The following is a 12,431-nucleotide window of genomic DNA, read 5'->3' as shown; positions in this document are numbered from 1 at the left end:
GCTAATAAAAGAAAATCAGGCCCTAGTTGTTCTCAGGTCGGACAACATTACTCGATGGGTAAGTCACTACCCGAAAATCTAGGTTAGCTTTTAATGTGGAATACGTATGTAATTTATATCGAACAGTGAATCCTCCGTTGGATAAAGTTACTCGGTCTTTTAAAACTGGGGCCAGAACTCTAGAAACGAAAATGCCATATACCGAACGTTAACTGAGCCACCGGTGCACGGGCGAGTGAGACAAATAATTTGGTGTTATGAAAAGATGATAATGGTTAGTCACGGCAAGTAAGATTATTTGTCAGCTGACGTTTTGAGCGTCAGAGCGAGGCCCCAGTTGTTCCTGGGTAGGACAATTTGACCCGATGGATAGGTCACCTCGAAACGTCCGCTACAAAATGTATTCTTATGGTGCATTGTTAAGTTATCTTATTATCAACTTGTTTGATGTAACCAAATATTTCTCATTGTTGGCGGGCGAGTTCGTCCACTAATAGGCCAATCCTGGTGTTTGATTAATACTATATAGTAGTGTAGCTGTTTCTTTATTCCGCGGTTTTTAATCACGAAAGCCGCCACACGAAGTCTTTCTTTCGCGATCTACCGTTTGGCTGCGAAGAAATCTCGCTTGTTCCGAGAGGAAGAAAAACTTTATCCAGTGGCAGTGTATGAAGTGATCGTCTTAAATGAAATTATCCAAGGAAAGTATTTTCAAGATTTCCGCACATTTCTACTTCAAATTTGCACGATTTCGCGGAACACAAGTCGTTGGAACCTCCTCTAGCTCACAGAAACCCTTTTTAATTTCGCCTTTCGCTCTAGTACCGTTCGCTCAAGCACTTCTTGTGCCCTGTAGGAAAAGGTTCTTGTTGACAGATATGCGATTGTTCCTACACTATTACTTCTTTTTTGTCGCTTTCTAAATCCTGAAGTTTTGCGATATGCGATGTAAGAGTTCAACTTCCCATTGTTTTGCAAATACCCGATTTATACCTTCCTAAAATTCTTTTTGGATGTGAAAAAGAAACAGTCTACTTTTTTCAGAGCAAACCGAGAAAATAGTGTGAGAAAACTCATTCAGAGCATAGGTAATAGAGGGGAATGGTTATGAAACCCAACAATTTCTTTGTTGTAGGTTTTTGTTCTCTTTTTTCGCCTTGACTGTGCACAAAACACAATATTTGTTTACTCCGTACTGAGGAACTAACCAATAGAAACGTGTTGGTTACGTAATTCATGCATTATAGTGTATAAGCGCAAAACAAAAAGATTGTGCACGGTCGTAGACTTTCCAACATAAATCTTGGCATTTGTTTGCTCCTTTCCAGTTAACGTTTGCTGAGCTTCAAAAGCAGTCCCCTCTATTAACTATGTTCAGAGCAAACTGAGAAAACAGTACGAAAAAAACTACGCAGGTGTCTTCGCAATTGACTATTGCGAAAGAGTTTCTCTGAAGAAGATGGTTTTAATGACGTAGGCCGAACAGACTTGATCAATTAGTACCTTGTAATTTATCTGGAACAAAATTAACTTTTTAATTAAAATTGATGGTGGTGTTTTTGGAATCTTAGGCGAACTTTACCATGATAAACTTTAAAAATTCAGGAAGCCAGAACATTACGAGTGCGATTTTGATGTAACGTTCAAATATATTATTACAACAAATCTTTAAACGGAGGCTTGAGATATTATGTGGAAAACAAAGAGACCTGATCAGATGATCAAACTACCTACTTGATGGAGAGTTTTGCTGACATTTGATTAAAATTTTGAGAGCCTGTCGAAACTCCCTTCTGTAGAAAGAATAAATTAGGGGATTTGTCGATGATTGAAACAGAAGAAAAGTGACTGACAATTTCCGAAGAAGTGGGGTTACCAGCTCAGGACGATTGAAAAGATAAAAAATAAAATAAAAAGCTCTCGGTATCCAACAGAAGACAAATGTTATAACTACCAATACACATGAAAGAGTCCCTTTGTGTATTTGTAGATACTGTTTTCTCCTGTGTTTCCCTTTGTCATTTTTGCCGTTGAGCACCGTTATCTTTTGCCTTTGTTTCTGAACAGAGACAAGAATTGCAATATTGATCAAACTGACGATAACAATTGGCACGATAACGAAGACAAAAAGTATAAAGTAAGAATAGATTCTGTTCCACTCCTCTACTACGTCCCTTGGTTGAGCGTGCGACCAGATATTGCGCACAGACGCGAGACTAACAGGTGTTATCCACACGGCAGACAAGATGACAGCGATGGTTTTCCGCGACATTCGCGTTTGATAGCGTAGAGGATGATACATTGCTAAATACCGATCATAAGATATAGCGAGTAAATTGAAAGTCGAAGCCAGGAAGCAAATATCTTTGCCTCCTTCAAACACCCAACATAATTCAGTCAGGGTATAAGTGCAGCCGACACAGAACGCAGCATACCCTGGGGTAACCAAGACAGCCATGAGGATGTCGCAAACTGCAAGACTCAAAAGAAACTGGTTCATGTAGCTTCGCCTAAGATTTTCAAAGCGGAGAAACGCCGCGCAGGTCAAAGAATTTCCAAGAAGTATAACAACTCCAATGAAGCCGTTTACGATCCAAAACAGAAAATCCAGTTCTCTGCTGCAGTTTTCATCTCTGTCCTTGTCCCAATGGCTGCGCAAAGATGTGGGAAGTTTTTGAGGATGGCTAAGATTCAGAGACGACTTGTTTGTGAAATATTCAGGCATACTTAGTGGTAGCTGCTAGAAGAATCCTTGAATCTATACGTTTTTTAAAGGTTCAAAGCTCAGGGAGATAACACACTCGAGTATACGAAATAAAATGAAACCGGAAGAAGGTGCCAAATAAACACTCTGAAGAGCACTAGTGTTAAATTAATTTTCTCGTATACGTTTGTCAGAACGAAGGCCAGATGCGTTTTTTGAACTTATTACAGCCCCGATCTCGACCGTCGTCATTTACTCCAAGCTGACTGGTTTATTCCATTGTCGTCACAACCTTGTATTTGAACAGTAGTTGCTTGTCTAAGGGCAACTGAAAAATCAAATTCCTAGGCAGGATTTGAACCTACATGAGGAGCTTAAGCCGACTCAGGAATTCTGGGCCGGACGTCTCCACACAAAAGGTGTTTCGTATTCAGAAAAGTGTTAAAGCATTCAGGATCGATCAGATTGTACTGTGAACTTACGTTAAGCAGAAAAAAAGTAGTTAATTTTTATTGAATGACCATATTTAGGGGCGAGATGAATTTTGTGGGGAACACAAATCTATTTCAGTTCGTTTGCGCGTATCGACAGTGGCGGTTAGTGCTGGGACACGGAACCATTTTTCGTTCTCTCTCACGCGGGGAAAAATGATACAGGTCCCCGTCGTCTCTCGCCGACCAGCACTACTTCGACGCTCCTCGCCGCTGGTGAGCGAGAAGACCTCTGGCATCCAGGGTAAAATGTTAGCCAATTTGTCGAAGGAACGTTTTTTCAGCTCTTTCGAAGAGAGATTTGTCGCCTTCAAGTCGGTAATTTTTTGCGGGAAAATGGTGATCACGTTCCGAAATTCGGCGGGTCTAATCTGCAGATCGCAGGTCGCAAGTCACATGTCGCAGTCATTGTTTCACCAATACAGAAAGTATCCTAAACATTCTTAAAAGCTAACCTTAGGCCTAAAAACTTTTGTTTAGGCCTAATAGGCCTAAGGTTAGCTTTTAAGAATGTTTAGGATACTTTCTGTATTGGTGAAACAATGACCTGCAACCTGTGACCTGCGACCTGTGACCTGCAGATTAGACTCGCCGTCCGAAATTCTGGTAAAAACGTGGACGAAGCTTACGGAATAACTTTGGTTGGCCTCTGTGGGGGGTTAATTGAGCAGTCTTCGTCTGAATGTCATGGATTTCTGTATTCATGTTTTCAAACGAGTTACGGAGGCAGTAAACAAAGTTGACGTCGGGGAATTCGGTGCTGGAAGCCTTCCCGGTATACAGGCTCACGCTCAAACGTTGAGGTAAAATAACTGCTGTTAGGTTCAATTTCATGATATTAGGATATCATGATAGCAGCTAGGAAATTGATAAGTCTGTGATTAATATTGAATGTGCCTCCCTGTAACATGCTGAGAAATCAATTAGCCCGGAATTAAATTTTACACAGCTACAATTGGGCATTCTAAATTTCCCAGTTCCTCAGTTATCGAGTTCCATAAGTATAAAACTTAAAAATGGTTTGCTTTAAAATCAGGAAAGAACCAATACACCGTTGCTGTTGAGAAAAGTGTATGCCAGGCAAAACAAGTTGCATCTCGGTAGCCTGAAAGTTAACTGACAAAATAATTTGCCTGTGTTTAAATTAACAAATACACCAATACATCGATCACTAACGTTTCATGTTTAACCGGAGAATTAGGGAAGCAGATGTTCGAAGGTGTAATAGCTGTTGAGTTTTATTCCTCAGTTATCGAGTTCCATAAGTATAAAACTTAAAAATGGTTTGCTTTAAAATCAGAAAAGAACCAATTCACCGTTGCTGTTGAGAAAAGTGTATGCCAGGCAAAACAAGTTTTATCTCGGTAGCCTGAAAGTTAAGAAATAATTTGCCTGTGTTTAAATTAACAAATACACCAATACATCACTAACGTTTCATGTTTAACCGGAGAATTAGGGAAGCAGATGTTCGAATGTGTAATAGCTGTTGAGTTTTATTCCTCAGTTATCGAGTTCCATAAGTATAAAACCTAAAAATAGATTGCTTTAAAATCAGAAAAGAACCAATTCACCGTTGCTGTTGAGAAAAGTGTATGCCAGGCAAAACAAGTTTTATCTCGGTAGCCTGAAAGTTAAGAAATAATTTGCCTGTGTTTAAATTAACAAATACACCAATACATCACAAACGTTTCATGTTTAACCGGAGAATTAGGGAAGCAGATGTTCGAAGATGTAATAGCTGTTGAGTTTTACTCCTCAGTTATCGAGTTCCATAAGTATAAAACTTAAAAATGGTTTGCTTTAAAATCAGAAAAGAACCAATTCACTGAATTCACCGTTGCTGTTGAGAAAAGTGTATGCCAGGCAAAACAAGTTGCGTCTCGGCAGCCTGAAAGTTAAGAAATAATTTGCCTGTGTTTAAATTAACAAATACACCAATACGTCACTAACGTTTCATGTTTAACCGGAGAATTAAAGGAAGCAGATGTTCGAAGGTGTAATAGCCGTTGAGTTTTATTCCTCAGTTATCGAGTTCCGTAAGTATAAAACTTAAAAATAGATTGCTTTAAAATCAGAAAAGAACCAATTCACCGTTGCTGTTGAGAAAAGTGTATGCCAGGCAAAACAAGTTGCATCTCGGTAGCCTGAAAATTAACTGACTAAATAATTTGCCTGTGTTTAAATTAACAAATATACCAATACATCACTAACGTTTCATGTTTAAACTCTTGTTCTTAGGCCATCGTAGCTTGATTAAGAAAATAACACAAACAGCGGTGGGTGATAAACATTGTATTCCAACGCATTTTTATAAAACTTGACATTTCGTATGCTAGTGATCACACATTTTCAAAAGTGACCGTTACAATTTTTGAAAACTATATATATATCGTAAACAATAGGGGTCTGGAACCTAGACTGAGAAAACTGATCTGCAGCAGTACGTGTCTGGACATAATGAAAAGTAATAGCTAAAACAGCAATAACTTCTCACTACTAATATTTAACCGGAGAATTAGGGAAGCAGATGTTCGAAGGTGTAATAGCTGTTGAGTTTTATTCCTCAGTTATCGAGTTCCATAAGTATAAACTTAAAAATAGATTGCTTTAAAATCAGAAAAGCACCAATTCACCGTTGCTGTTGAGAAAAGTGTATGCCTGGCAAAACAAGTTATATCTCGGCAGCCTGAAAGTTAAGAAATAATTTGCCTGTGTTTAAATTAACAAATACACCAATACATCACTAACGCGTTTCATGTTTAACCGGAGAATTAGGGAAGCAGATGTTCGAAGGTGTAACAGCTGTTGAGTTTTATTCCTCAGTTATCGAGTTGCATAAGTATAAAAAAACTTAAAAATGGTTTGCTTTAAAATCAGAAAAGAACCAATTCACCGTTGCTGTTGAGAAAAGTGTATGCCAGGCAAAACAAGTTGCATCTCGGTAGCCTGACAGTTAAGAAATAATTTGCCTGTGTTTAAATTAACAAATATACCAATACATCACTAACGCGTTTCATGTTTAACCGGAGAATTAGGGAAGCAGATGTTCGAAGGTGTAATAGCTGTTGAGTTTTATTCCTCGAGCCATATGAGAAATGGAGAGTTTACAGGCTATCCCGGAGAAGGTGAGAGCCGTGCTTTTCTTTAAGACTTTGGTCCGCGCGTGTCGCTCGCGGCAAATGCGATACTCATGCTCGACTAATTATGGCAACCCTTGTAAACGACTCTGTTTCTTTTACACTATGCGTGGAGTGTGACGGGGGGGTTTTCCTGGGTCAATCGGTTGGTCGTAGATATTTTAGTTGTGTTTATTAGGTGGGACAGATTCTATGGCAGGGTTAGCCAAGAAACTCTGCATTGGAATGATTGAAGAACCACCCAGGACTCTACTATCTTTTCTTAGGGGCGTAGGTCAGTACTGAATTCCATGGAATTTCAGAGGTTTCTTTGTTTTCTTTTTTTTCGTGTGTGTTAGATACTTAATTCACGATAGAGCAAGCCGGTAGAGTAATATGGATCAAAAGTAAAATTTGTATGGTAACTGCATAAGAATACCCTTTGGCACTCAAAGTCGGTTATTTCCAAAATTTCAAGTAGTGAGTCGCGCGCCAATGTTAAGAGTTACCAAATGTCCACCTATCCATCTTCTTTAGAACAACGAAAAAGAATGTCCTCGACTCTTAGCCAACATCCCTTGTAACTAGAAATACTGGTGATCCCTGTCACAGTGCCCCTTAAATCCCACTTCTTGACTTGTGTGTATCCTTACTAAAAAGAAAATAATACGAACACCAACGCTTGCTAAATTATTGTAAATACGAAGCGGAAGCTTAGTGTTAACGATACAATTCGTGCATGACAAGGGAAACTCAAGCAAGAGACGTTTTTGAGCCAAGTGAGCTGTTTTCTCGTTTATCTTCTCTTGACGCTACCATATTTTATGTTGCTAAGTATTTTTTCCTTTATTGGATATGATGAGTGTAAAAATCTGAGAGGCGCTGCTGACGTGGCATGCGAAATGTTCTCTTCCGGTTTCCATCCGATGCTCCTTAATTAAAAACTTCTCGTTCTTAAGGTCCGTGCAGCTCATCACTTGAAATCTCGCCAAGAATAGTCGCTCACCAAAAAAATCCATCTTAATCAAAGGATTGCATAACTTATGGTGGTGGTGGTTTTTGTTAGACACGAGCTCTGCTAATTAGTGTCCTCCTTGTTTTTGTCCTTTTAGAAATCCCGGCAAAGATAGCAAGGTTCAGTTGACAGGTTGCGCGTGGGAAGAAATTCGCCAGTGTCGTCGATTCTCCAAGGAACATTTTCAACCGTTACACTCTTCTCAATTGTAGTTTAGTCGTGTAAATTTCGCAAAGTTTCAGTTTGGTGATGCAGGTAGTAGATGGAAATGGTGACATGAACATCTTTCAACTTTTTATTCCCTTTTCAGTTTTCATCCTGGTTGCAGGCTTCTAAGTATCCCAGTTTTGTCCGAGTGCATGCTGGGTCGCTTGTTAAACCGAGAGCATGCATGCTGCGACCCCTGTTTTAGAGGCGTGTATTATAAAATTGATTTTTAATTGAACTTAGTTTTAAATTTTATGGCAAAAGGCTCAAACTTTTCATTGCCGTGATAGCGTGGTGGGTAAACAGGGCTAAAGAGTCGTCAAAATCATTTATTTTCCCAAATTTTGCATAATGCGATCCTATTTTGTTCTTCCCAATGACACCCACCAATTTTCTTGACTTATGTCGAGTTTAACAGCTCTTCAATTGACTTCCGCCTTTTTCACTCACAAGTTGTCGATTATGATCTTGGATATTCATGCGAAAGACTATTGCAACGCAAAAGACAAAACTTCAAAACTCCTATTTCAAATGGCAAATTTTTTAACTGCAGATATTTGTAAGAAGTGCCTCCCAAAACTGTATCTTCTTTCGTATTTATTTTGTATCTTTGTATATTTATATTCTTCGATATCAAAATTTGTAACAAGCCAAAAAAATGAATTAATAAATATTGATTGTAAGAAAAGTCAAAGGTAATCTTGGCTAGCTGAACCTATACAGGCAAATGAATTTCTTTGCTAATAAACCACGCATTTACAGATACTGCTGTTGAGAATTTTAGTGTGGCGCAAAGCTGTGACAATATTCAGTTTGTTTTTTTTCATCAAAATATTCCAGCCCACGGTGTATTATCCTTGACCAAGAGAATTGAGAGCGTCAGCAAAGACGACTGCTACGACAACGACAGTGCCACAAAGCAAAAACAAAAAACAAAAAAAACGGAGCGGAGACAACAGCGGAGGGCAATTTGGAATACTTTGAAAATACAAGTAAAATTAAGCCTTAATTGCACGAGGGCTAATTGCGATTACATGTTTATCCCATAAAGGGGGGAAATTATTTGGGGAAGCCAGTTCAGTGCCGCGACAAATTACAATCAACGCTCTCCCATTCGTATAAAGTTCAATTAAATACATGTAAATCGTTGCTGTCAACAGAAAGGGCGCGTCAATGTATTTTATATGTGGGCAAAAAAGTAGCTTAATCTGGAAGAGGATTCTCTTGTAAATTCGCTTGCTATGGATAAGCAACTGTTAACCTGTCAGAATCAAGTAATCATGCCCTCTTGATTACCAATTAAGGAAAAATGCCCTCCGTCTCAGCCAATCAGCATTCGGTAAATTTGCCCCCTATGTGATAAACTAAAAAATCAAAAAAACGACTTTGTTTGGTTTGGAGCAAATAAATCCCATTGTAAGCCTATGCCATGGCATTTTTACAGACCGATCTATATTTAGACTACCTTTTCCACAAAAAAAGGCAGTTCCGGTTCGGTGGCGCTATGACGTCAAGTAAGTTTCTCGTGATTGGCCATTGGGCTCCTGAGGGAGTCTCATTCACGGGAATAAGTCGGTCTGCGAAAACGCCGTAAAAGAAATATACCGTTCTTCTTCGTTCCTAGTCATAGGCTTCTGTTTCAGCTCATTCCTTGCGCGCTATATACAGATGTCGAGGAAGACAAGTTAGAATAAAATAATTTTCGAGCTTTCATGACAAGCAATAGCCTGTCGTTGGCCTGCTAAATCTACTATCTAGTAAATAGCCAACAAGGCGTAGCGTCGAGTTGGCTGTAACCAATCTCCTTTCCAACAAGCGCGATTGGAATAATTGTATGAAATTTCATGACTCTAAACTTTTGCAATTTTTACAACAATCTGTTTCCATAAAAGGACATACGGTATATGAGCTAATAAAAGAAAATCAGGCCCTAGTTGTTCTCAGGTCGGACAACATTACTCGATGGATAAGTCACTACCCGAAAATCTAGGTTAGCTTTTAATGTGGAATACGTATGTAATTTATATCGAACAGTGAATCCTCCGTTGGATAAAGTTACTCGGTCTTTTAAAACTGGGGCCAGAACTCTAGAAACGAAAATGCCATATACCGAACGTTAACTGAGCCACCGGTGCACGGGCGAGTGAGACAAATAATTTGGTGTTATGAAAAGATGATAATGGTTAGTCACGGCAAGTAAGATTATTTGTCAGCTGACGTTTTGAGCGTCAGAGCGAGGCCCCAGTTGTTCCTGGGTAGGACAATTTGACCCGATGGATAAGTCACCTCGAAACGTCCGCTACAAAATGTATTCTTATGGTGCATTGTTAAGTTATCTTATTATCAACTTGTTTGATGTAACCAAATATTTCTCATTGTTGGCGGGCGAGTTCGTCCACTAATAGGCCAATCCTGGTGTTTGATTAATACTATATAGTAGTGTAGCTGTTTCTTTATTCCGCGGTTTTTAATCACGAAAGCCGCCACACGAAGTCTTTCTTTCGCGATCTACCGTTTGGCTGCGAAGAAATCTCGCTTGTTCCGAGAGGAAGAAAGACTTTATCCAGTGGCAGTGTATGAAGTGATCGTCTTAAATGAAATTATCCAAGGAAAGTATTTTCAAGATTTCCGCACATTTCTACTTCAAATTTGCACGATTTCGCGGAACACAAGTCGTTGGAACCTCCTCTAGCTCACAGAAACCCTTTTTAATTTCGCCTTTCGCTCTAGTACCGTTCGCTCAAGCACTTCTTGTGCCCTGTAGGAAAAGGTTCTTGTTGACAGATATGCGATTGTTCCTACACTATTACTTCTTTTTTGTCGCTTTCTAAATCCTGAAGTTTTGCGATATGCGATGTAAGAGTTCAACTTCCCATTGTTTTGCAAATACCCGATTTATACCTTCCTAAAATTCTTTTTGGATGTGAAAAAGAAACAGTCTACTTTTTTCAGAGCAAACCGAGAAAATAGTGTGAGAAAACTCATTCAGAGCATAGGTAATAGAGGGGAATGGTTATGAAACCCAACAATTTCTTTGTTGTAGGTTTTTGTTCTCTTTTTTCGCCTTGACTGTGCACAAAACACAATATTTGTTTACTCCGTACTGAGGAACTAACCAATAGAAACGTGTTGGTTACGTAATTCATGCATTATAGTGTATAAGCGCAAAACAAAAAGATTGTGCACGGTCGTAGACTTTCCAACATAAATCTTGGCATTTGTTTGCTCCTTTCCAGTTAACGTTTGCTGAGCTTCAAAAGCAGTCCCCTCTATTAACTATGTTCAGAGCAAACTGAGAAAACAGTACGAAAAAAACTACGCAGGTGTCTTCGCAATTGACTATTGCGAAAGAGTTTCTCTGAAGAAGATGGTTTTAATGACGTGGGCCGAACAGACTTGATCAATTAGTACCTTGTAATTTATCTGGAACAAAATTAACTTTTTAATTAAAATTGATGGTGGTGTTTTTGGAATCTTAGGCGAACTTTACCATGATAAACTTTAAAAATTCAGGAAGCCAGAACATTACGAGTGCGATTTTGATGTAACGTTCAAATATATTATTACAACAAATCTTTAAACGGAGGCTTGAGATATTATGTGGAAAACAAAGAGACCTGATCAGATGATCAAACTACCTACTTGATGGAGAGTTTTGCTGACATTTGATTAAAATTTTGAGAGCCTGTCGAAACTCCCTTCTGTAGAAAGAATAAATTAGGGGATTTGTCGATGATTGAAACAGAAGAAAAGTGACTGACAATTTCCGAAGAAGTGGGGTTACCAGCTCAGGACGATTGAAAAGATAAAAAATAAAATAAAAAGCTCTCGGTATCCAACAGAAGACAAATGTTATAACTACCAATACACATGAAAGAGTCCCTTTGTGTATTTGTAGATACTGTTTTCTCCTGTGTTTCCCTTTGTCATTTTTGCCGTTGAGCACCGTTATCTTTTGCCTTTGTTTCTGAACAGAGACAAGAATTGCAATATTGATCAAACTGACGATAACAATTGGCACGATAACGAAGACAAAAAGTATAAAGTAAGAATAGATTCTGTTCCACTCCTCTACTACGTCCCTTGGTTGAGCGTGCGACCAGATATTGCGCACAGACGCGAGACTAACAGGTGTTATCCACACGGCAGACAAGATGACAGCGATGGTTTTCCGCGACATTCGCGTTTGATAGCGTAGAGGATGATACATTGCTAAATACCGATCATAAGATATAGCGAGTAAATTGAAAGTCGAAGCCAGGAAGCAAATATCTTTGCCTCCTTCAAACACCCAACATAATTCAGTCAGGGTATAAGTGCAGCCGACACAGAACGCAGCATACCCTGGGGTAACCAAGACAGCCATGAGGATGTCGCAAACTGCAAGACTCAAAAGAAACTGGTTCATGTAGCTTCGCCTAAGATTTTCAAAGCGGAGAAACGCCGCGCAGGTCAAAGAATTTCCAAGAAGTATAACAACTCCAATGAAGCCGTTTACGATCCAAAACAGAAAATCCAGTTCTCTGCTGCAGTTTTCATCTCTGTCCTTGTCCCAATGGCTGCGCAAAGATGTGGAAAGTTTTTGAGGATGGCTAAGATTCAGAGACGACTTGTTTGTGAAATATTCAGGCATACTTAGTGGTAGCTGCTAGAAGAATCCTTGAATCTATACGTTTTTTAAAGGTTCAAAGCTCAGGGAGATAACACACTCGAGTATACGAAATAAAATGAAACCGGAAGAAGGTGCCAAATAAACACTCTGAAGAGCACTAGTGTTAAATTAATTTTCTCGTATACGTTTGTCAGAACGAAGGCCAGATGCGTTTTTTGAACTTATTACAGCCCCGATCTCGACCGTCGTCATTTACTCCAAGCTGACTGGTTTATTCCATTGTCGT

The 12,431-nt window shown here is 39.1% G+C and overlaps 2 protein-coding genes and 1 long non-coding RNA gene across 4 annotated transcripts; 1 reads left to right on the top strand and 2 right to left on the bottom strand.

Moving 5' to 3' along the window:
• Positions 1 to 1,519: 1,519 nt before the first annotated feature.
• On the bottom strand, positions 1,520 to 2,817 carry LOC137971267 (D(1) dopamine receptor-like). The gene has a single exon (XM_068818063.1). It carries the CDS (start codon positions 2,723 to 2,725, stop codon positions 1,727 to 1,729), a length of 999 nt encoding a protein of 332 aa, XP_068674164.1. The 5' UTR covers positions 2,726 to 2,817; the 3' UTR covers positions 1,520 to 1,726.
• A 2,370-nt stretch (positions 2,818 to 5,187) lies between these two features.
• Positions 5,188 to 8,296, top strand: LOC137970299 (uncharacterized). Of its 2 annotated transcripts, XR_011116791.1 has the most exons (3): positions 5,198 to 5,231; positions 5,434 to 6,320; positions 7,424 to 8,296. It is a non-coding gene; the product is annotated as an uncharacterized lncRNA (long non-coding RNA). The 2 variants fall into 2 exon arrangements; XR_011116790.1 differs by having other exon boundaries at positions 5,188 to 6,320.
• Positions 8,297 to 11,002: 2,706 nt separating this feature from the next.
• LOC137971194 (D(1) dopamine receptor-like) lies at positions 11,003 to 12,207 on the bottom strand. Its single transcript, XM_068817953.1, has one exon. It carries the CDS (start codon positions 12,164 to 12,166, stop codon positions 11,168 to 11,170), a length of 999 nt encoding a protein of 332 aa, XP_068674054.1. The 5' UTR covers positions 12,167 to 12,207; the 3' UTR covers positions 11,003 to 11,167.
• Between the last annotated feature and the right edge of the window lie 224 nt (positions 12,208 to 12,431).

Source organism: Montipora foliosa, chromosome 9 (assembly GCF_036669935.1).
Source record: "Montipora foliosa isolate CH-2021 chromosome 9, ASM3666993v2, whole genome shotgun sequence".
NCBI lineage: Eukaryota > Metazoa > Cnidaria > Anthozoa > Scleractinia > Acroporidae > Montipora > Montipora foliosa.
The sequence above is the reverse complement of the archived record's forward strand: the minus strand, read 5'-3'. Positions and strand labels throughout refer to the sequence as shown.